General features: G+C 36.5%; 1 protein-coding gene across 8 annotated transcripts in view; it reads left to right on the top strand.

Moving 5' to 3' along the window:
• Positions 1–23,745, top strand: part of LOC129257844 (leucine-rich repeat serine/threonine-protein kinase 2-like) — a 126,747-nt gene extending 103,002 nt beyond the window's left edge. For 4 of the 8 annotated variants that reach the window (XM_064096361.1, XM_064096357.1, XM_064096354.1 and 1 more), the window contains 12 exons: positions 1,712–1,840; positions 2,658–2,765; positions 3,890–3,994; positions 4,612–4,713; positions 6,010–6,126; positions 7,538–7,716; positions 9,029–9,107; positions 9,768–9,955; positions 10,615–10,749; positions 12,219–12,412; positions 13,459–13,536; positions 14,698–15,249. In XM_064096361.1, coding sequence (XP_063952431.1) covers positions 1,712–1,840; positions 2,658–2,765; positions 3,890–3,994; positions 4,612–4,713; positions 6,010–6,126; positions 7,538–7,716; positions 9,029–9,107; positions 9,768–9,955; positions 10,615–10,749; positions 12,219–12,412; positions 13,459–13,536; positions 14,698–14,858 — 1,575 coding nt within the window. In that variant the 3' untranslated portion in view covers positions 14,859–15,249. Of the gene's footprint in view, positions 1–1,711; positions 1,841–2,657; positions 2,766–3,889; positions 3,995–4,611; positions 4,714–6,009; positions 6,127–7,537; positions 7,717–9,028; positions 9,108–9,767; positions 9,956–10,614; positions 10,750–12,218; positions 12,419–13,458; positions 13,537–14,697; positions 15,250–22,412; positions 22,536–23,654 lie in introns of those variants that run through there. The other 4 variants (XM_064096360.1, XM_064096359.1, XM_064096356.1 and 1 more) reach the window with 2 other exon arrangements.
• The last annotated feature ends 101 nt before the right edge of the window (positions 23,746–23,846 follow it).

Genomic DNA, 23,846 nt, shown 5'->3' with positions numbered 1-23,846 from the left:
GATCCGTAGTATTCTTTTTGCCCTGGCTCTAACGTGACAGAGGCTTTGTAAACTACCGCTTTGAGGAGACAGTTGGACTGAAGTTGGCATGCCGCCCTCTGTCGGCAATTGCAATTACATTTTTCGGCCGACTTACTGCTTTCCTTGTATTTCCTAATGATTCTGTCGTTTTTTTAAAATTTTTTTATGACAGTGTTGATATTCCTCATGCAACTGTAGCTTACTTTAATCGTGTTGTTTTTATTAAACATTTGGTGCAGTTTGTGGGCGACGGGGAAGTGCTTGGAGACATGGGTTAGGAATTCTTTCCCCACGTTTGATTTCACATTTGCACTATAAGGCGGGTTGAATTATGTGATACTCCTACTGCGGTTTCTCTTTTTCTTTCCATTTCCCTTCTTTCTCGTTATTCTCCTTGTATTTTATCTTGAAGTCGTGCCCGCTATTCTTTTAGGGCCTCGTTGTACGGGGTAGCCACATTTCTGAATGCGTCCTCGTTTGAAGAGAGTGAAGATATGCGCGGTTCTACAGTGATGGGTATTTGCTTATATATATAAGTGTGATCAATCTTGGCGATGTACGTGTACGGGTCTCCTTCATAATTATATTTGAGATCAAGAGTATGGAGAGGGCCGTAGCAAGGTCAATACCAGTCCTCATCAAGCTTTAGTAGGCCTATATTGTACATTGTATTTTATATATTGGTTTAGCTCCTGATGAAGGGCATGTGCCCGAAAGCTTGATGAAGACTGGTATTGACCTTGCTACGGCCCTCTCCATACTCTTGATCTCAAATATATATATATATATATATATATATATATCAGCCAGTTATAGCAATGTCTGTCTGAGGATGTGCCCTTTAATTATGATTGATCTGATCATTGTCATTTACTCCCGAAGATAAAGGAAGGCTCGTCGAAAATTGGAGGCTTACAATAAACATTTAATTGGCAAAAGCATTAACTGGATTCGATTTGTTTTGTTTTATATATTGAAGAAAATATGCAATTCGCCAGTATAGTGAGGAAAAAAAAATCCAAAACAAAAACGGGAAACACGGACGTACTGAAGCTATTTCACATGCCCTCATCAAAGTAAAATTGCATGAATGATATTGTTATGTACTTTCTTGCCTTCTGTTCATTCATTCATTCATGCATGTCGACAATTTTCAGTATGCCTGTGGAATGCCAGTAGCTGTCCCACTCATGAAGTACAAATTATTTGAATTGTGTGGAAAAAAAGTTGTCCAAAGTATGAATGATGCTGTGTTACATTTTATCTGGTATGAAATTGGAAGAAACGAGATCAAACCCTGCATTCTGTGGAAGTGTGGACTGAAATTCTTTATTTGTCTCAAGTCTGAAGCCCTCTGCTGAGGTCACTTCGTCCAATTGGTGCAAGAACACCCTTACGTCATTCACTTTATATGCGTGCTGCTAAAGGCATTTTTGCTCATACGCTGTGCGCGAAAGTGTGGTGTTAAGGGCGTTCTTACACCAGCATGACAACAACTTGGGCTCTTTCTTGAAAAATGTACAAGTATCTTCTACTGACTTTATGTCATGTCGTCAGTGTGTCAAAACTTGCTACTGAGGTACACATTTGGATTTTCAAGGATACCATAATGGATGAAATTTAAAAGGACATTATATGAACTTATGTAGAAGATCTACATGTACATGTATCTCCTGTCTCTCTCTTGCAGCAAAATGCAAAGATCTCAGACTACGGCATCTCTAGGTTTGCCACCCCCTACGGGCTGAAATCATCGGAAGGAACCCCAGGCTACAGAGCTCCAGAGGTCATCAGGGGTACTAGCAACTATAACACGGAGGTATATCTACTCTCTTCATTCTTAAATGCCACCACACACCTTACGACTGTTGCAATCCGATTATGGAACAAATCACATTTTGCTTATTTTCTGAAAATGTGAATGGAACATGACAGTTTATTTGAGGTTAAAATTAATTGAAAGAATACTAATATAAACATTTTGTAAGATTGTAAGCCTTTATTTTGGAGTAAAGGCCAAATTAGTTTCAAATCGTAGCCAATCGTACGACTGCTATGACGTCATTACAACTAGATACTAAATTTGCTTTTATTCTAAGAAGGATTATATCATAGTCACATATTTGAACATAGGGATTCCTACGATGATTTTGAATATTACACAGTAAGATATTCCAAGTCTCAATATTAGCATCAAATTCTACTATGCTTTATTCCAAAAATGAGTCGCAGACCAATCGCAAGGTGTGCGGTCGCCTTAAACATTTCAGTTTCAAGTTTTACCATGATTTTAGCTTTGTTTTAAGTTTATTAGAAAGGGTATTTAATTTTGCAAGGCAAATTCTTTGACTCGTTTGTTTTGCAAAAAGTGTTGCTATGTGCATTTGCCAGAAGCTAACTTTCAATTCTTAAAGCATCACCTTATTTCACACACAACAGTTATCTAAACAATATGCCTTATTCTCCTGAGCTATGTTGAGTTAGAAACCAATTGTCTTGTAGTAAATAATGTCATTCTAATTGGTAGCTAATACACTTTGGTATCACTTATCTAAAATGAAGTATATTCTTAATTGGATTTGAAAATATTAAATAAAGTAAAGAGGGAAATGTATTTCATGACCATTTTTTTTTAGGTTGATATATACTCATTTGGCATCCTTCTCTACGAGCTGGTCTCTGAGGGGCGTCGGCCATTTGAAGAGATGGAGTTTAGAACAGAGATTGATGAGGCAGTCATCAAGGTAATTATCATGTGTTTCAGTTTTCAGCTTTCATGTTTTCTCATTTCCAACAAAAATAAGTACAAAGTTTATACAAGTATTAAAAAAATATATATAAAGGAGGATAAATACAATACAAATTCTTTATTGATTGGAAATAAAATTTATAAATGATAATTGCAGTTGAATATTATTAATGTTAAGCTGGAAAGGAGGAGGTCCACTTAATAGAAAATAGAATTCATCTAAAAGTACATACAAGGGGAGGCGCGATAGCTCAGTCAATAGAGCGGGGGTTTCGGATTCCGGTGACCCGGGTTCGATTCCCAAGTGGTGCGCTAGTGCCCTTTGGTAAGGCATTTATCCTCATTACCAGGTCCCTCGGAGAGGACCTTAAGCCGTTGGTCCCCTGGTTGCTTGCTCACAGGCATTCGTGCTTTCTTAGCAGTCGGGTAAAAAAACCTCGGTATAAGTAAAAAGGGTATGATTTTTATTTGATTCATTTATATCCAGAACTCTGTATAAGCTTAGTGATTTATAATGAAGTTGAATTTTATGATTGATCGTACATGATAATCAATCAAAGAGGTAAAAGATAGTAGTTGCAGCAAACAATTATTTCATGAGATAGCTTTTTAAAATCAAGGTTAATTGCCACAATATTATCATAGATCTGGATCTGGAACATTGGAATCAACTCATCTTTGTGATAACTAACACAAAAAGGCATATGTGGGACAGTGTATTAATATTGCTTGGAAAAATGCCAGATATTTTATGGAATTCCATTCTTATTTTGCTCATTTCTCAGCAATTACATATTTTTTGTTTCCAGAGCCAATTGGCACATATTTTTTATTTATACATATGAACACTTGGGTTGTCATTGTATTGGATTCTGTTAACTAATTTTCAATAATAAAAAAAAAATCATGTATAATTATAACTTAATTAAGATACTGATATATATGTATATGTTATTCATTGTGTATTTGCTTATTTTTAGGTCATGCTGAAAAAAATAATTATACTTGTATACAGTATACTTATGTTGTTTGGAATGTGGAAATCAAATCACATCAAATCAAATCATAGTTTGGTAGAAGACTCATATTGCCCTCATCTGTTCTCTGTTTCCATGGTAGGGACAGCATCTTCCCCCCATAAGTCAAGGAGGAGTAGCCCCGTGGCCAGATCTACAAGAGCTCATCGATCACTGCACAGAGCATATACCAGAAAGCCGACCAACCGTAAGTAGCCTATATAATAGTAGACAGAATAATCTGTCTGTTTTTGAAGATTTAACATTTTTTTAAATGTTTTTTTTCCTCATACGCAGATAGAAGATGATGATTTTTTAATGTGCTGCTCGTTGACGATTTACTTTCAAGTCTTGCGCATCATTTGAGACCAATTGTGCGACATTCGGGTACGCCGTTCTGAAATTAAGCAATATTTTTTTAGTCATGTCAGACCCAAAATTACTAAAAAACGTGATTTCGTGTACAAAGTCAATGCAAATTGTGTGTTCAATCAAAAATCATAAGTGATTGATTATTTTTACTTTTGCTGGTCTAAATAGATTTATTTTATGCTGTTTATGGTCTCAAAAGAGTCCCTTAGAAAGTTCATTGAAAAAAAAACTAAAAAAGGTCGAAAAAAACGAAATACATAAGAAATTGCAAAAAACATTTTGATACATAAGAAATTGATCTGATATCACAATTTCTTACACGTACATTTGTTAAGAACACCACAAAGCCTTTCTGCACCAAAAATTAGGACATTTAAAACTGTATTTTAAAAGTGAGTTACAGGAAAAAGTTTTAAAAGTATTAATTGAGATTTTGAACCTGTATTTTTCTAGGCACAAGAGGCTTTTGAGAAGCTCAGTTCAGCGGAGATGCTATGCCTAAAACAAGCATCTGCCCTTCTGAGTGGAGTCAATGTGGAATGCCAAGCTGTCAGGGTGAGTGACGCATAAGTTTCATTTTAAAAGATATTTCATAGCTAGGAACGAAAATAATCTGTAACGTGATGATGTGAAATACTTTTATGCAGTGTCATGTTTGTATAATGTGATATTAGACACACTTTGAGGATGAAAGGGGAAGTTCTTTGAAAGTGGAGGCTGCATCATGGATTCAATTCAATGGTTTATTCCGTATAAAAATCACTACATGTGTCATACAGGTGATGCAGGTGAGGTAATTCTCGCTACCCCAAATAGGAACAATCATCTCATAATGCGCGAGACGAGATCATTTTCACTCCGTCGGGTCGTCATCACCACTTCCGGTTTAGATTCATGCTCGCGCGAGGTTCGCGATACTGTGTCCACCACGCTGAAATCGATGCCAATCAGCGTAATATGTACAGATTATAATACTTTTTATCTAATTTGGTCAGTTTTGATTCCATTAGAATTATAAATAAAAAATATATTTCACGTGAAAATGTGAAAGAGAAGGTTGTGATCACGAACTTTCCGAGCGAAAGCCACGTTGTGTTGTTGTGCATGACGGCACTGTTGATCTGAATGGCAAAACAGTGCATTGGACTTCCGATCAGGAAATTGTAATACCGAAAAGCTATCCCATAATGCAATGCGTGTTACAGGGATTTTAACGGATCTCGGCGAAATCGCTACTTGGGGTAGCGAGAATTGGATACCTGGCAGGATTTTAGTCCTTGAAATGCATGAGCGCATAAAAGCTGCCCTCAAAAGCATTGTGCATGATTGTAGAGCCCTTAAAGGGATGGTCCGGGCTGAAAGTATTTATAGCTTAATAAATAGGGTAGAATTCACTGAGCAAAATGCCGAAAATTTCATCAAAATCGGATAACAAATAACAAAGTTATTGAATTTTAAAGTTAAGCAATATTTTGTGAAAACAGTCGTCATGAATATTCATTAGGTGGGCTGATGATGTCACATCCCCACTTGTTCTTTTGTATTTTATTATATGAAATTAGGTTTATTCAAAATTTTTCCTCCAAGAACTAGAAAAATTGGATTGACAACTGATTCAGTGCATTAGATATTTATTGCTGCATTATAAGTGAGACATATTATTCACACAAGTATGAAATAATGAAAAAATTATGATTTTATGTAATAACATAAGAAAACGGAAAGTGGAGATGTGACAAAAGTAAGTGTTAGTGTTAGTGTTATACATGTATAAGCAAGTGATGATGATGACGACGACGACGACTCAATGAAGGAATAAAATTGTAAATGAATGTGCTCTTCTTCCTGTAGACCTATCAGAAGGATGATGAGGAGAGGACCGAGGTTTGGTTGGCCGGGGGAGAGAAGAACTCCACCATGTTCTCTTGTTTCACCATCAGAAATTCAGAACAAGATGCATCGGTGCAGGTTTGTTCCACTCATGAATGCCCATGCTGCAAGGTTGCACATTCGTACTATTGAATTCAACGATTGTAATAATTAGCTTTCTCACATACCTTTATACTGGAGAAGCTAATAGTTTCCCACTTCATGTTCATTTTTGTGCCTTTTTTTTTTTTTTAATCTTACTATCTATCTTTTTTTAAAATACTTTTTTGGTTTTTGTTATTGTTCTTATATGCTTAATGTATTTTAATGGACATGAATAAATCAATAAATGAAAAAAAATGAAAAAATTGCCATAGTTCTAAGGTATTATCTATACAATAATTATGTATCTATGGTACAATATGGATTTAAAGAAAATACTATTGATACCTTTGTCATTGTTTCCCCCCCTGAATTAATTCAGCATGCAAAGAATATCAGAGCATTATGTCTCCTATGTGCAAGAAGAGGGATGTATTTTGAACTAGTCTTTTATTAGGACTGAGCCATGTAACATTAAGCTTTGCGATTGATCTTTGATTTGATTATAATGTCTGAAAAAAGTGCAGTTTTATCATTTTCATTGGGTTGAAATGTTAAAATCTTGAAATATTTTGATAAAGAAATTATATGCTTGATTCTAAAGCTTTGGTATTGGTTCAATGATCAGAATGTTTTTTACTTTCATTTGTATATTCCAATTTTACCCAGTGATAATATATGTTGTATAACTATCTTTTTTTCCTGTGAATTTGGCTGTTGATTAGATTTAGTACCCACCCTCTGTAGTGTTGCAGGCTTGCAGCCCTGTGGAAAGTTATGTTTTACATTAAGTTTATCTTGTATGAAGAAGCTATATTTAAGATTGTATTTTTGTCATATTTGTGCTTCAGAAGAGTTTTTTACAAAAAGAAGAATGAGTAAAAATTTGGGATCCCCAACATTTTAAATACAATACAATTTTAGATCACATTTCAATACATGTTATTTATGATATACTCTTTATATCAGACAATGAAATCAAGTTTCAAAATGTGTTTTTCTTGGATAATATAAAAAAATAGATTGATACAGTTGCCTCCTAAAATTGGATGGTCCCAGTACAGAGCCCATAGGACACTGAGAATGCAGGGTCCCGTCTTACAAAGAGTTACGATTGATCCGACCAATAGCAACTATGGACGGCCAGCAACGTCAACATGTATTATGCATGTTTGTATAAAATATTTCCCAACTATGATGTATATTCATGCATTTATTGTTTTCTTGAAAATTCACTGTGCTTCTCTTTGTTTACAAAGGACATTGCGCCAATTTCCTATAGAAACATTTATGACAGTGATGGATTTCCATAGAGTTACGATTGATTGGATCAATTTTATCTCTTTGTAAGACGGGGCCCTGAAGTGGAGGGGCTAAATTGTTTCATCATCCCGTCTCTTTCCTACAGGGGATGATCATTCAGAAGGGACGAGCCTTGTGCATGGTGGCCATTGGTCCAAACACCATGCTGGTAGGGACCCAGTCCTGTGAGCTGGTCCTCATCGATCTCACCTCGAGCCCGTACCAAGTCAAACATACCTTGCCGCAGCTTTCCGATGCTGTCCTCAGCCTCTCTTGGCAAGCGAAGTAAGTTTGAAACGCTGTTAGTCCCTGTAAATGTCACTCAATTGACTTATTGTAGGCTATTGTTTGGACCGGGGTAATGGTCCAGAGCCATTGATCCAACTTCTGCTTTCGGGACCCAGGGGATGATCATTCAGAAGGGACGAGCCTTGTGCATGGTGGTCATTGGTCCAAACACCATGCTTGTAGGGACCCAGTCCTGTGAGTTGGTCCTCATCGATCTCACCTCGAGCCCGTACCAAGTCAAACATACCTTGCCGCAGCTTTCCGATGCTGTCCTCAGCCTCTCTTGGCAAGCGAAGTAAGTTTGAAACGCTGTTAGTCCCTGTAAATGTCACTCGATTGACTTATCGTAGGCTATCGTTTAAATTTGACTTGGACCGGGGCAATGGTCCAGAGCCATTGATCCAACTTCTGCTTTCGGGACCCAGGGGATGATCATTCAGAAGGGACGAGCCTTGTGCATGGTGGTCATTGGTCCAAACACCATGCTTGTAGGGACCCAGTCCTGTGAGTTGGTCCTCATCGATCTCACCTCGAGCCCGTACCAAGTCAAACATACCTTGCCGCAGCTTTCCGATGCTGTCCTCAGCCTCTCTTGGCAAGCGAAGTAAGTTTGAAACGCTGTTAGTCCCTGTAAATGTCACTCGATTGACTTATCGTAGGCTATCGTTTAAATTTGACTTGGACCGGGGCAATGGTCCAGAGCCATTGATCCAACTTCTGCTTTCGGGACCCAGGGGATGATCATTCAGAAGGGACGAGCCTTGTACATGGTGGTCATTGGTCCATACACCATGCTTGTAGGGACCCATTCCTGTGAGCTGTGGTCCTCATCGATCTCATCTCAAGCCCAAGTCAAATATACCTTGCTGCAGCTTTCTGATGCTGTCCGTAGCCTTTCATGACAAACTAAGTGAGTTGAATGCATACTAGAGCCCACTCTCTCCTAACTTCCACCCAATCGACTGATTGAAGGCTGTTATTTATTTGTAATGATGGTTTGGATTAGTTTTCCTAGGAGCAAAGCCACTGATCCAAACTCTATGCTTGTGGGAGCCCAGTCATGTGAGCTGGTCCTAATCGATCTCACCTCAAGCCCATACCAAGTTGAACATTTTGCTCTAAGCCAATCAGATGGAAAGATTTCAGTAGCTTAAAACAGTTGTCAGTGGCAATCACTTACTTTTTGTTCATGAAGTGATCCTGGAACTGAAATTTACATTATGTCCACCTTTTGTGAGTTGGAATATGCATGGTTGGTTGTCGATCCTTAATAAATTTTCCTTTGTTTTCTTCTCTTTTTTTTTATCAGACGTAGAGAAGATGGCAAAGTCTTTGCCGGTCTTGCCAATGGTACTATTGCTGTATTCTCTGCAAAGAAAATCAGATCAGTGAGTACTCACTTTGTTAATTATCCTCTACAGTAACTGCCTTTGTCTAAACTTGTACCCACATGTACCAGTGTTTACTGACAACATGAATATAATTTATTCTTACACTTAACTTAAACTTATGAGCAAAGTAATGAATTTATATTTTATGATATTCTGATATTCTGGTGCTTGTACCTGATGAATGGGAGGGTATGGGTTGGAGATCGGAGACAGGATGGAGGCCATTATTGAATATTTTCCCCGTCATTCACTAGCACTGATCTTTTACATCTACTATTAACCCTGATAGTCCGGGGAGGGGGGATATCATGACCCCCTTGACATTTTCAGGATAAATCTGTAACGTGAGAGGTTCGCGCTATACATCAAATTACTCCAGGACTGTAAGGGTTAAACTCAAAAGAAATTTATATATAAGCTTATCATACATCGAAACTTCACTTAAAGTACACTTAACAATACTTACAATCACATTCCCACTCATATTTGAGATTAATCTTACACCTAACAGACACTTATAATGATACACTTTAATCCAACACCTTTAAACTTGATTACCTGTACACTTACATTGTACATACACACTTATACATTCCTTGTACATACACCAACCCTTCCAATACTTACACCTATTCTATATGACGATTTTCCTGTCAGGATAAGGACTGCAAACCTGATCAATACATTACGGTTGGAACGTACCACGAACCGGTCAAGTGCTCCTACCTGACCAACAGCAGACTCTGGGTCGGTGTAAGAGACAGGGTCGAGGCCATCACGCTCAAAACTCTTAAATCGGAGGTCAAGCTGGAACACGATAAAAAAGAAACATCCAAGGATCCCAGGTGAGGAGGGGAAATTGTTGCCATGGAAACAGATGTTTTTTTTTTCCCTCAATAGGTAGAAAGTGAAGGGGACATTTTGTTGTTGTTGGTGGTTTTATTTTAGTAAATGGTCCCGCCATACCATAAAGAAGGCATTTTGACAGTGCTTTACATGTTGTTGCACTATTTCCTGTGATTTTCTATAAATGCTTTTCACAGGAAACTTGTGGTCTTTGAAGACAAGCGGTCCTTCTAGACAGGTGGTCACTATAGGTTGGACTTTATCAAGACTACTGCCCCAGTGTAGGAGCTTTTCTACGGGTACACTATTAAGGGGAGCATTGTGGCACAGTGGATTTAATAGTCTTCTGACTTTGAAACAGAGGGTCGTGGGTTCAAATCCATGCCATGGAGTTATTTGCTCCAGCAAGAAATTTTTCCATGTTGTGCTGCACTCGACCCAGGTGAGGTAAATGGGTACCTGGCAGGACTTCATGCCTCCGTCTGTAAAAGGCTGTGGGGCTAAAGCCAGGTTTATAATATCCAAGTTCTTTGGAAGTACATTGGGACATTATATCATGATGTGATATGCACTATACAGGAACTGCATTATTATTATTAAGAAATGAGTCCACCCTTAAGTTTGATATAGTGGTCTTCAATATCCTTCGTAATCACAGGAAACTTGGTCTGGTGAAGAGTGTGGCGCTTGACAAATGCCTGTGGTTGTGTCGTCATAACAGCAGTGTGATTGAAGTATGGAACACGGGCAAACAGCAGCTGAAGACAACCATCGACATCAAGGACTTGATAGGGTAAGAAACACAACAGTTTGAAAGGACTCTGACATTATGGCCTGGGTCCACAGAGTTGGTTTTGAAACCATGGTTTGTGCGGATTTCAGTAGCGTGGACATTTTAAGTTTTTGCCCGCCACAGACATAATCCCTCCTATGACACATTCATTTATGGTTGCAACCTGAAGAGGGGTTTTGCATGGACTAAGCTAATTCAACTCCCTCCATTTTCTCAGAAGTTTATTTTATAATGTTTATGATATTTTGCTTATATATAATACTCTGTTTTTTTTTACTTATAGAAAAATATCATATATTGCACATGCCTCAATTTATATTGTCTCTATAAGTTCATTGTAATTATTTCGACCATTTTACATGTACTTCGTTCTGTTGAAAATGAAATAAATTGAAATTGATTTTTTTTTTGAAAACTCACAAAAGCTTTTGATTGGTTTATTGTAATGAAAAGCCGTGTGTGAACACTGTACAATGTGATACACATGTCACTATTGTGTGTGTGTGTAGACTTGGATGTAATACACTCTGTGTCTATTGTGAATGAAACAGGACATGAGTCAAAATTAGCAGCCACTTATATGTCACTCTAGTTGTACAAAGGGGGCAAAGAGTTACAGCGCCAAATAATGAATGATTGCTTTTATCATCGCGTTTGACCTTTTTCTTCTTTGTAAGAATTGATGCTTGTTACTAACTAAAGGTTACAGCATACATGAAACCCACTGTCCACCGTTTATGTTGATTAGTGAAACAGTATCGTCACAACCATGTTGATTTATCTGTTTGCGACTCTCAGTCACTCCACTGCACAATTGCAGCGGAGAAACTTAAAGTGGTAAACTGAACTAAATGGCAGCGCCCATTCAACAGGTCGATAAAGTCAAGCTAGAAAATTGAGAAATAGTTCTTGGTACTCCTAGTTATACACATGTAGCTCTACTTGCTTGATTAAATGTTTGAATATGCTATCATGTGAAAGATTTGATACATGTATATGAATCTAGATGCAATACAGTAGGTCTGAAAATGGTCAATGTTCTTAGTCTTTTATGACACTGTAATTTGAAATTTCTTTACTTAAGCGGTATCTGGAGGAAGTTAGTTGCGTTGGTGACCGGCAGTGTTGGTCGGTCACCAGTGGACCCCCCGCTCCCACTATTAGTCCATATAAATGGTAATTACACTTACAAGGAAACTGAAAGAAAAGCTCAAGACAAGAAAAAAATGGAAATGATGGACTCATTCTGTACTGAACATGTCACACTGAATGAACACTATGGATGATGAATCCATGTCATCCTCTAATAAAGGCAAAGGAAACATTTCTTTTTTGGGGCTTTCCTGTAGTCCTTGTGAATCCTCACTCTTCTAAGTTGCCTTTATCTTTGTGATACACCTTTTCATCATTGCCTGTCCAAAGCAGAAACAAACAAAAAAACTTTTTCGTTCTGCTTATCTACCTGACAGTGATCAATTCCCGGGTGCCAGAATATCGGAGTTTGACGTCAAGTCCATGATGCTCCAGTCACGCACTGCATTGTGGGTAGGTACAGCAGCCGGTAAGCTGGTGTTGATCGACGTGCATACCTACCAGCTGATCACGGTCATCGGAAGGCACGTCTCTGGTCTCCGCTCCATCCTTGCTGTCAGCAAAGGTGTCGGTAAGGGTAAGCCCGTCCCGGTTTGGTAATTTTTCAGTAAAAATAACAACACACAACATTTGGATGGTGCTTATAGGTTAGCGTAATATATATCATGTGATTCTCCAAAATGCCATTTAAAAAAAAAGTGACTAAGAGTTTCTTTAATTTTTTTTTTTTTTTTGCTTTTGTTAAAACCTACTTCTCGTCGGGGTGAACTTCTCCTTTATCGCAATGTTTCTAAGCGCTGAATACTAGAAGTTTCAAATGTTGGTTTTGTGATGTCACATCAGCTTTTCCATGTATCATGTGATATAAGTTCCCCATAATGCCATTTTCTAACAAAATTCACCAATATCTTCCTCTTCTTTTTCTTTTATTAAAACCTACTAACATGTATCGTCAGGGGGAACTTCCCCTTTAAACAAATTTTCTAATCGCTGCATACTGTTACCCTGGCTTTTAGCACGGCTTCCCTGATCGAGCGTTTAAGCATTTAAGGATTTCCTTCGTACTGGGTACCCATTTACTACATCTGGGTGGAGAGTGGCAAAATTAATGTAAATAAATGCCTTGCCAAAGGACCCAAGTGCTGCTGTGAGATTTGACTCCTGGACCTTGTTCAAAGTCCAGAGACTTGCCCACTAGGCCACAACAGCTTGTTGTTTCAAAGAATCTGATAAGCTTACCACATAATAGATTTCAGAAACCTGAAAATTCATTGGGATTCTTTTTATTTCTCTCAATATTGTTTTAAAATAATTTTGCAAGTATATTTTTGTTTTTAACAGAATTCCAGTTTTTCATGGCAAAGTAACGTCTAACAAGTTATGAATAGTTTGTGTGCAGTGTGATTCATTTTGGTAATTGTCAGGCTGTCTGAGCAATTCCAGCATCACAAAATAATTGTTTAATTGATATTAAATTCGATAAGTTTAAAATCTCAAATTGACTGTGATTGACTTCCCTTTAGTTTTTTTTTATTGAATATATGCTTGTTACGAATATGTCAAATTACTTGTATTGAGATCTTGATTGTGTATGATTTTTTTTTTTTTTTTTTCTAGGTGGTGGGAAGAATGAGTCGGTGGTTGTGACAGCGGGAATGGGTTTTGTGCCGAGACCTGGTGTACCCCATTTAACAGGTAAGAAAGCAAAAAATTCTCCCTCTGGCCTTTCATTTTCAGCATTTGTCTCTGTTTTTTTTAAATAATTTATTGGATGATTTTAAAATCTGTAGGCGTTTTCTGTGAATTGTATGCTCCTAGGTTGTATTCGTTACAATTTTCTCATGATGTCATAGAATTTGAGACTTTGGTTTAGCCATATCGTCTGACTTGAGACAAATGTCTTAAAGCTTATAGAATATTGTAAGGGAAGATTTATATGACAAGCAAAATGCTAAGACAATTTGCTCAAACTTAAAAAGCAAAAAGCTGATCTCGTTTATGGAATACGGGCCCAGTCCTTTACCCTCTTCCATGGAGTGGGTGGAGTGGACAAATTTGAGTTATGGTGTGATATACTGATACTCGCATGCCTACCAATGTGCACTCATCATCAATGTCACCAACATCATCGTCATCATCATCATCATTGCCATTCTCACTACTGTCGTCTTTTTTTTATCATGACATTCATCATCACCATTGTCATCATTACCATCATCTTCATCATCATCATCACTATTGTCATCTTCGGCTTCATTGTCATTGTCATCATTGTCGTCATCATCATCTATCACATGTTCATCACCATTATCACCTTCCTCTCTATCATCAATATCACCATCATCTAATTCTCTATAATCATTACAATAATCATCATTATCATCATTATCATCATCATCACCATCACCATCATCACCATCATCATTATCATCATCGTCATCATCATCATCATAACCAACATCATCAGCAGCAGCATCATCACCATCATCATCACCATCATCATCACCATCATCATCATCATCATCAGCAGCAGCATCATCATCATCATTATCATCTTCATCATCATCACCATCATCAGAATCATCACCGTCGTCGTCGTTGTCATCACCATCATCATCACCATCATCATTATCACCATCATCATCATTATTACCATCATCACCATCATCATCACCATCATCACCATTATCATCACCGTCATCACCAGCATCAGCAGCATCATCATCATCATCACCACCTACATAACCATCATTATTCTGTTTAAAACTTTCAGTCATCACAAACCTAGGTGATGTCGAGCATCCCACATTTTCTTAAGTATTACCCTTTTCCATTCTTCCAACTTATCTTGATCAGAGACCAACTACAGCTATGCCCTGGTGTGGGATGCTGAACTCAAGAATCAGGTCCGCTACCTCCAAGCCGATGCAGAGAGGCGGAAGAAGACCACCGAAGGCAACACTAAAGGCTGGCATAAGGTGCAGGCAGCCATTCTTGCTAAGGCCTTCAAAAAGTAGCTATGATATAATGCATGCCTGAGAATGTGTAATAGAACTTGCATTGCCTGAAACAGTAAATATAACCTATTGTAACATTCCTCGATGGAACCAACGAAGGCAACACTAAATGCTGGCCTATGGCGCAGGCAGCAGTTGTTGCTAATGCCTTCAAACGGTAGCTCTGATCTGATATGAATGTGTGAGAATGTGTGTTGATAGTATTTGCATTAGTGAATTGCCTGAAACAGTAAATATAATGTAAGGTATCATTCCTCTATTGACCTACCGAACGTTTTGCCCGAGATAACTCAGGAGAGGATCTGAGGAGAATGAAAATCTATGTGTATTCAGTAAATATTTGGTAGTACTTCGGATGTGGGACAAGATAGGTTGTACCTCCTCCCCCCCCCCCAAAAAAAAAAGCAAACATACAGAGAAAACATATATGCTAACCACTTAAGTATGTGAAGGACAATAAAAATGATAGTGTTATTCCCATAATACATATAAATACTAATCTCTAATATATAAAGACCATATGTGCTTGTTCTTCGTTTCATTTTCACTTCAAAATAAAAAAATAATAATCGTGCTTTCATATCATTTTACAAACAAAGAAGGTAATAGATAATATCTTTGGTCGTAGTATCAAGCACATATATAGCTTGTAGGAAATGAGGATACAAAAACTATTTTTAAAAATAGATTAAAATGATTTAAAAAATGGAAATAGGATTATAGTGTATAAAATATACAGACTATATAAACAAAATAAGTAAGGAAGAGAAATTGAAAGTTATGAACAAAGTCGACACTGAAACAAATCACTTAATGGAAGATGAGCATGATATTTCGGTTACACTTCGTAATTCCGAAGGTTCTTTATTCCGAAGGTTCGTAATTCCGAAACACGTAAATTGCCTATACCTCGATGTTCGTTAATCCGAAAACGTAAAAGGGTCCGTTAATCCGAACATTTGTGGCGTTATTCCGAAGGTTCGATAATCCGAAAACGAAATAAGGTTCGTTAATCATTTCGTTTTCGGACTAACGAACCTTCGGAATTACGAACCTCATTTCGTTTTCGGATTAACGAACCTTCGGAATTACGAAACTTCGGAAATACGAACCTTCGGAATAACCGAACCTTCGGAATAACGAAGCTTCGGAATTACGAATGTATGCGGATAATTCATGGTTATTCACTCTTATTCAGGAGTGGGGGCATGGGTTCAGCGTTGAAAAACAAGAGTAAAGGACCACTGATGAGGAAAGTTGATATTGAAACTTTATAAATTATAGGATTTAAAAGAAATAGACTAGATCCCTGAGTCCTGTTGCATAAAAGTTACGATTATAGTAACTCTGTCATCTAATGGTAGCTTCCCTGAAATCCTGGATTCTGATTGGCTGTTAAGCATTGTTACCATGTCAGTTGCCAATGGATGGCAAAGTTACCATAAAAATAGTAACTTTTATGCAACAGGCTCCAAGGTCCCGTAACACAAAGGTTAGCGATTGATTGTACGCTTGATTTTCACGATTGATTGTACATTGTAGTCAATGGAATCAATCGTAGAAAAATGTTGTACGATCATTGCTAAGCTTTGTGTTACGGGCCCCTGGTCGCCCTAAAGTGGAAGAAAATGGAACATGCTAGCTCAACATTTTATGGAATTTCGTGAGGGAAATTATTATTCTCTTGAGTTCCAAGTTACTTGTGTTAAATTGTATCCATGCAAGACAACAATCTTTAAGGGCCTTTTCACACGTGAATCTTGAATCATCATTGTAATGATGATTGCTATTGTAACCATGTCTGTGATTAGCGTTCGAGATTCTAATTATGTTCTAGTTTGGTTTCACACGTGCTAAATATTCGTCATTAGCCTAATTTTTTCACTGGAACCATCATTGAAATTACAATTTTTTTTACCGTGTGAAAGGGCGGTTAGTCAAAATTAGTGTCGGTTGTTCGAGCCAAACACAGCTCTTGATATGATTATAAAAGAAGTGCCCGTAGTGAGACTCTGCACATTGAAAAATATACCAAAGATGGAATGGCCTGATAATTAGAATCATGAAAATGAATATAAAATTGTATATTATAGTCAACTAGCTCCTTTTGATCAGAAGATATGGATGCATTTGATGATACACTTATTTACAAAACAATTTCATAGAGGATCAAATCGAAATAGGGTTTCAAGTGTTGTTTTTTATTCTATTAGAATAAACATCTTTCAAAATCTACTACTAGTACATGAAATGCAAAAACAGTGCATTTTGAAAACTTAAGCTACCCTGCAGAACTGGTGGAATAAAAATCCATCACAAGTGGAATATGATCAGAAAGAGACAACAAATTTTATCTAAAAATTGATATCATTCCAAGTGCAGTATGTGGGGCCGATTCAGCTTAAAAGTTGTTTAACTTGAGCTTATCATTATACACACTCTAAATTGGGAACACAATGAAAAAAAGTAAATAGAATAAAAATGCAAATTGGTTACGTCTTGATGTTACTACTATTTTATCATCAAGTTTTAATCATGTTGTATCCATATTTATTTTTTTCAAGGTATGAAAATGAGTAGAAAATTGATGACTATTGCCAATTTTAGGAGCTAAACATTTTAATGAAAATATAATGTACAAACAAAAGAGTACTACCCCCACTATTTTATCCATTTTAAAGAGGCATATTCATATTTATATATAACTTTGATGTCTGTATGAGTGTTATTAATATAGTTCGCTTGCTTTCCTAATCTTGTCTTTCATCTCGTGCTGCATGTAATTTTTTTTTCTATATGTGCAAGTTGCATGAATCAGAGAAAATATATATTATGAGTTCAGTTTTACATGATGACATAATGTCATTTAACTCTTTGTGCGCTGGGCCGTGAGCCCCTCTGTACTGAATTATTTTCAGGTAGGGAAACAATGGATTGTTTGTTTGAGCGTGAAATGCGGAGTTCTCGCTGCACCGAGTTGGCATTGGTGAAGAAGTACACGTGGAAAGGGTTTATTTCTTATTGCATTACATGTAGAACGTTGTGGCATGAAATTTGCATGGTTTCTTTAGTGTAGCTTTAGCTTTAACTTTACAATGGTTTCATTTTAATTGATGCTCATTTGACTAATTATCAACTTTATAAAGAGAGAAAAAAAATGTTTTTCATCTTCTCTTATTTGATCCTCAACCACTACAATCATTAATTGTTACAATGTGTTTCATTGTGTGAATGTTCATGTTGGGAATTTCCTTTTATTTCAACGAGTATATTGTATTGATCTAAATTATAATAATAATAAAAATATTTGAAATTTATATAGCGCATATTAGTCAAAAGACTCTCTATGCGCCTTACAAAATATATTTAATTACTAAATTATACATTAAACCTTATCTAAGTTATACAATAAACCTAAACCTTAAACCTAAATCAATACATAAAAGTTAGAAACTAATGAAATGAATACTTACAATATATGACAACATAATGTATTGAACATTATAAATATTATTTTGAAAATTAGTGAGTTTTGAGCAGTACAGGGCAGATAAAGAAAGGGCTCTTTGACCATATGTATAATTTTGTGGAGGGAACAGTGAGGAGATGTTGTTTACATTAAATATCCTAAGATACAATGTACTTGTGTTGGTAGAAAAGGCACAAAGTGTACTAAAATATAGAAAATCTGAAAAGACGGTGTAAGAAACAGCGAATATAGATCTTTCAAGGAAGAAATTGTAAAAATAATGGACGATGAGGAAAAACTCTCATGATATAGAAATGGAATTATCCATAATACACATACGTGTGTATAGGGATTTCTGCCATTCTTAGGCAAAAGGAAGCACGTTACGAAAGTATCATGTGTTGTAAATGATCGATGTGTGTTCGCCATTTACATAGGCATCAGTGCAATTTAACAGCATATTTTCTTCAATATCTCTCCATAGAACGGTCATTTCTTCCCCAAATTTTGCCTGAACGTGCAACATAAAAAGGGAGTTTCAGAAACAACAATAACTAAAATTTGACTGATGTGTCTTTTGCTTCCTTTTGCCAAATTTGGGCAGAGATTTGTAAACTGCCTTGATTTTATCATGCCCGATGTACTTTAAAATACATGTATATTAAGCTAAACTGGAAAAATGATTTTGCTGTTTAAGTTGCATATAGATAGTATGTCTGTGTAAAATGACCAAGATATTATAAGATCTTAGAAGATTCTATGCATATAAAGGAAGAAACTGAACAGAACACTGAAGGAGATATAAAAAAGTAAATAATTTAGAATGTATTTATTACACAAGATGTTCACTGATACACAGATATTAGTACTATACTGGTTGTAGTGTATATTGTATATTTGTAGATATGAAAATGATTTGTATATTTGAGGTTTTTAAAAATATAATTGATCATATTTTAATCATGTATACCATGTGCAATCAACGATAAACAGTTTTTAATGTGATACCTCAATCGTATGAAAATCAGGCAGTCAGCTCGCATCATCTATGAATATCATTTTGACATTGTATTTTCCAATCTCAATTTGTAAGCATATTGTCCTCTGTATGTATATGGCCATTTCCAAAGGATTGTCTCATATCAATTGTTAAAGAACTAATTAATATACTCCCCCCCCACAACATCAGTGGGTAAGGGGGTTCTCTTTTTGTTATTGTGGTTTCATTATAACTGATTAAGTTTGGTATTGTACATCTTTAAAGATTCCTTGAAATAAGATGACCATATTTCTAATATTACTTCATCTAACAAAAACAAAATCACACACCCAGATAGTGTTTTTTGTAATGATTATGTTTTATGTAACCTATAGTATAGTACATTTAAAAAGAATCTTTCATTTTGGCTTTACATGTAATTAAAAGCATTTATAAAATTATGTATAACTATATGTATAAATACCTAGCCCATACCTGGTGGGTGTTTCATAAAGCTGTTCCTATAAAGTTAAGAGAGACTTTACGAACGACTGGTGATCCTTTCTTTTGGTAAGTGATACGCACCAAATTTCCATTGGCATTGATTTAGTTCCCAAGAAAGGATCACCAGTCGTTCTTAAAGTCACTCTTAACTTACAAACAGCTTTATGAAACGCCCCCCCCCCCTCGGGGGTATTTTATCAAGCTATTTGTAAAGTTACGGATGACAGTAGATTTGACTTGCATATGACAAGCCACATTGGTTGCTCAATCTGTGACATGGTTTTTTTTTTTCAATGTATTCTGTTATCATTTCTGACTTTGACCAAAGTTTACTTCAGCTGAAATTTAAATGACATGAGTTTGTCATATCTTCATATTTAACAGTATGTTACAAAAATTACTCCAAAAAATTACACAAATATAGCTTCATAAAGCTTCATAATCCACTCATTTGCATAGTTGCTTGTAACTTTATAATAATATCCATTATGGAACACCCTCTTTTCTGTTATTATGGTGCATGTTTCTTTTAAAACCAGTTCAGTAACGTTTCTTTTGTGTTTCAAGTTTCTATTGTTTCTTCTGTTTCATTTGTGTTGGTGTATTTTTTTTCTATTTAATTCGTTGGCAATCACTTGTTGAAATGATTAATGCACTGAATGTTTTTAATGCACTGGATGGTTTTTAATGTTAGATTAAGAGTTACCATATTTAATTTTTTTTTACCGTAGTATTATTTTTTTCTTCAAATGATTAATTGATTTGACATTGATTTTTAGAAAAGGTGACATTTCAGTGACCCTATGCAAAACTTGAATAATGGTTCTATGCTTTTGGTGCTGATATTTTAAAACAAGAATACAAAATGAAAATCATTAGTATTATAATTGTATAGTTTTTGTAATTTGGGTAGAAAGTGCTGACAAGTCGAATGCATGATTTTATGATTTTTAACAAGAATAATATTTGTCATCAGATTAATTTATTCAATCACTTTCTAATTTTACTGAACAACTTTGTAATCCAGGGACCGCGGAAGGGGGGGGGGGGCTGGGGGGGCTTCAGCCCCCCACTTTTTTGCAAAACTGTACAAAAACGTAAAAATGACCATATGATTGTGATTTTTTGCATGGGTCAGCCCCCCCACCTTTGGCTCAGCCCCCCACTTTGAAAACCGTTCGGCGGCCCCTGTAATCAAATACTTGCCTTGACTGCAAAGCAATTATTTTATTCTGATAACATTGGCAGATCAACGTTATAGGAATTTCATAGCATATTTCGTTGTTATTTGCATTATCGCAAACATTATTTTGACGTCCTTGTCGAAATGAATAATCTTTCTTGCTGAAAATGACAATAAAGAGCCTAATTGTTCCATCTGAATGTTTTTCGTTGCTACATCTTTTATTTGCATGATTATTTGATGTTGTGTTCAGTGAATTCTGTCTTGTGTGTATGTGGCTGTAATCTTTGTTTCATTCACTGGTCAACTATGGGTAGCCAAGTGTGACATAAACAAATTTGATTTTTTTTTCTTCAATTTTTAGCATTTTGGGCTTGTTCTCAAAAATGTTTCAGTAAATGACAGTGTCTTGCTGTTTCAAAAGCGTATCCCATTATTGATCTATTCAGGGCAGTTGGCAATTTCTGAGCACCGTTTGGCCAATGATCATGGATGTGAGGACTTCAAAATCTTTGTGAAAACACCCCTCAAACTTACAAAATCATAAAGATCTTTGATGTAGGCAGACGTGTTTGTTACAATTGGCTACCCATCCACCTTTGTGAATAATTATTATAGTGATCTTGTGTTTGTGACATTCTATTGTTTGCCTTGACTCTTGATTGATATTATAAGAATTGTTGCTTTTTATGTATAATGTATGAATGAAGAATTTATCTTTCACAATCAAAATTCTCTGATGAACTGCCATTATCCATTCTACTGTGGCTGGGTTCTTTTCCCTTGTTATACATTGTTTCATTACTTACTTGCCTTCCCCCTTTCTCACCTGTTTTGTCTTCCCTCTCACTTTTCTTATCTTGCCTCAATTCTATCACTATTCTAACTTTTCCATCTCTCTCTCTCTTCATTTCCCCTTTCTTCCCTCACTTTCTCTCTCCTCCCTCTCATCTTTCCTTTCCTCATCCCCTAATTCATCAATCTCTCCATTGTTCTCTGTTCCTTACCTTATTATCTCTCCTCCCATCTTTCCCATTCCTTCCCCCATCCTCCTCTCTTCCTTTCCATTCCATTTTCTTCTCTCATTTCCTCTTGTCTCTGCCCTCTATCTTTCTTTTCCTCACCCCCTTATTCATCATTCTCTCAAACTTTCTCTTTTCCATACCTTATCATCTCCGTACCTCCCGTCATATATTTCCCATTCATTCCCTTCTCCCCCCTTCCATTCCATTTTCCTTTAACTTTCCCTTCATTTAATCATCCTCCCTCTTCCCTTATTCGTCATCCTCTTTCCCTACTCTCCCCTTCCCCCATTCATCCCCCCCCCCCCCCCGGTATTTTTGATCATCCAAATGCACCCCACTCCCCACAATGATCTGCATACAAACATTGACTGCATTGCTGTGTGACTGCCTATAGAGTTCCAAGTCCATAGTTTCTCCTACCCACATAGTCTCTCCGTCACACTCTCTCTCACCGTCTTGCACCGATCCCGGAAGCCCAATGTTTGGTATCGACGTCCTTCACAGACTCCAATCTCAGGTACACTTTATCAACTGATAATAATTATAATGATGGCAATAAATAATTCATTTTGAAAATTCTTTTAAATCGGTTTATTACAAGGTATCGTTAGTGGTCAATAGCCAAATTGCAGAACACTTTGCATAAAATCTTCAATATGCAACAAAAAACACAAAATGTCAACAAATTCTACTTCTATTCTGAAGAATCAATAACAAATTAATGTTGTTTATCATGGTGGAGATGCACATGTTAAATAATGACAAGCATGTCCATCACCATAATAATAATAATGGTGTTGTTTTGTAAAACGCACACACCGTTCAAAGACGCTCGGGTGCTGGCTCAGGGAACGTTCTCTTTAATAGCTACAAATATAAACAAATCCCTGGAATTATCAGCTTCTTCCTGATGGGCCTGGTGCCCTATAAGAATAACCACAATATGCTCATTTTCTATGTCAATTTTCAATAGTTTCTGATATTTTTTTCCCATTCTCTACTCATTTACCCAAAAGTACATCTCTGTTGGGGGGATATAGAAAGGGTCACGAGGAGGTGTTGGGCTTAAATTTACATAATGATGTATCTAATGATATTTCCAGGAAGGGGTTTTATGCCAACAAGGAAAACAAAGAAAGAGGGACTTTTGAGAAACTGCCACTTAAATTCTAATTTCTTTCTCTCTGGTGAAAGATGGGGAGTTTGGGTTCACCAATACTTCATGGTGACATATGCCTTTAACCCCCCCCCCCCCTCTCTTACCAACCATTATAACTTTGTTTCATCATCATATTGCAATGCAATCACATGTTGATCCTCGAAGTTAGTATGATGGATGGATGCAGTTTGTACCATTTATACATGTATTAATGCGACTGAAAAAGTAAATGCAACATCTTAAATGTTTGGAGCCGTTGTGAATATGCCCAGTGATTATGATGCATTTTGTTACCCTGATGTGTTTTCCCTCATTAATGTATTTCTCACTTTTGAAAAAAAATTACTACTGACATGTTTTCTCTCAATTTGATGTTTACAGACCACCATAATTTTCTACTACACTATAATAGTAGACTTGATTCTTTTAACTTATTGCATCCTTTTTTCTCTTCATCTCTTTCTTCTATCCTATCAGATATCAGAAACATACATGTAGGCATGTTCCGCCTTCTCTTGGTTGTGGAGGCCTCCTCATTCATCCTTGCATGTGATTTGAGGTCCTCGTAAACTACACAAGCCCATGTATGTATTGTATCTTCTGAAGGTTTCCATGGCGATGAATGAATCGGTTCAGAGGCTACACGCGGTGCCAAGAAAAGTATACACG

The sequence above is a fragment of the Lytechinus pictus genome, chromosome 3 (genome assembly GCF_037042905.1).
Source record: "Lytechinus pictus isolate F3 Inbred chromosome 3, Lp3.0, whole genome shotgun sequence".
Lineage (NCBI taxonomy): Eukaryota > Metazoa > Echinodermata > Echinoidea > Temnopleuroida > Toxopneustidae > Lytechinus > Lytechinus pictus.
The sequence above is the reverse complement of the archived record's forward strand: the minus strand, read 5'-3'. Positions and strand labels throughout refer to the sequence as shown.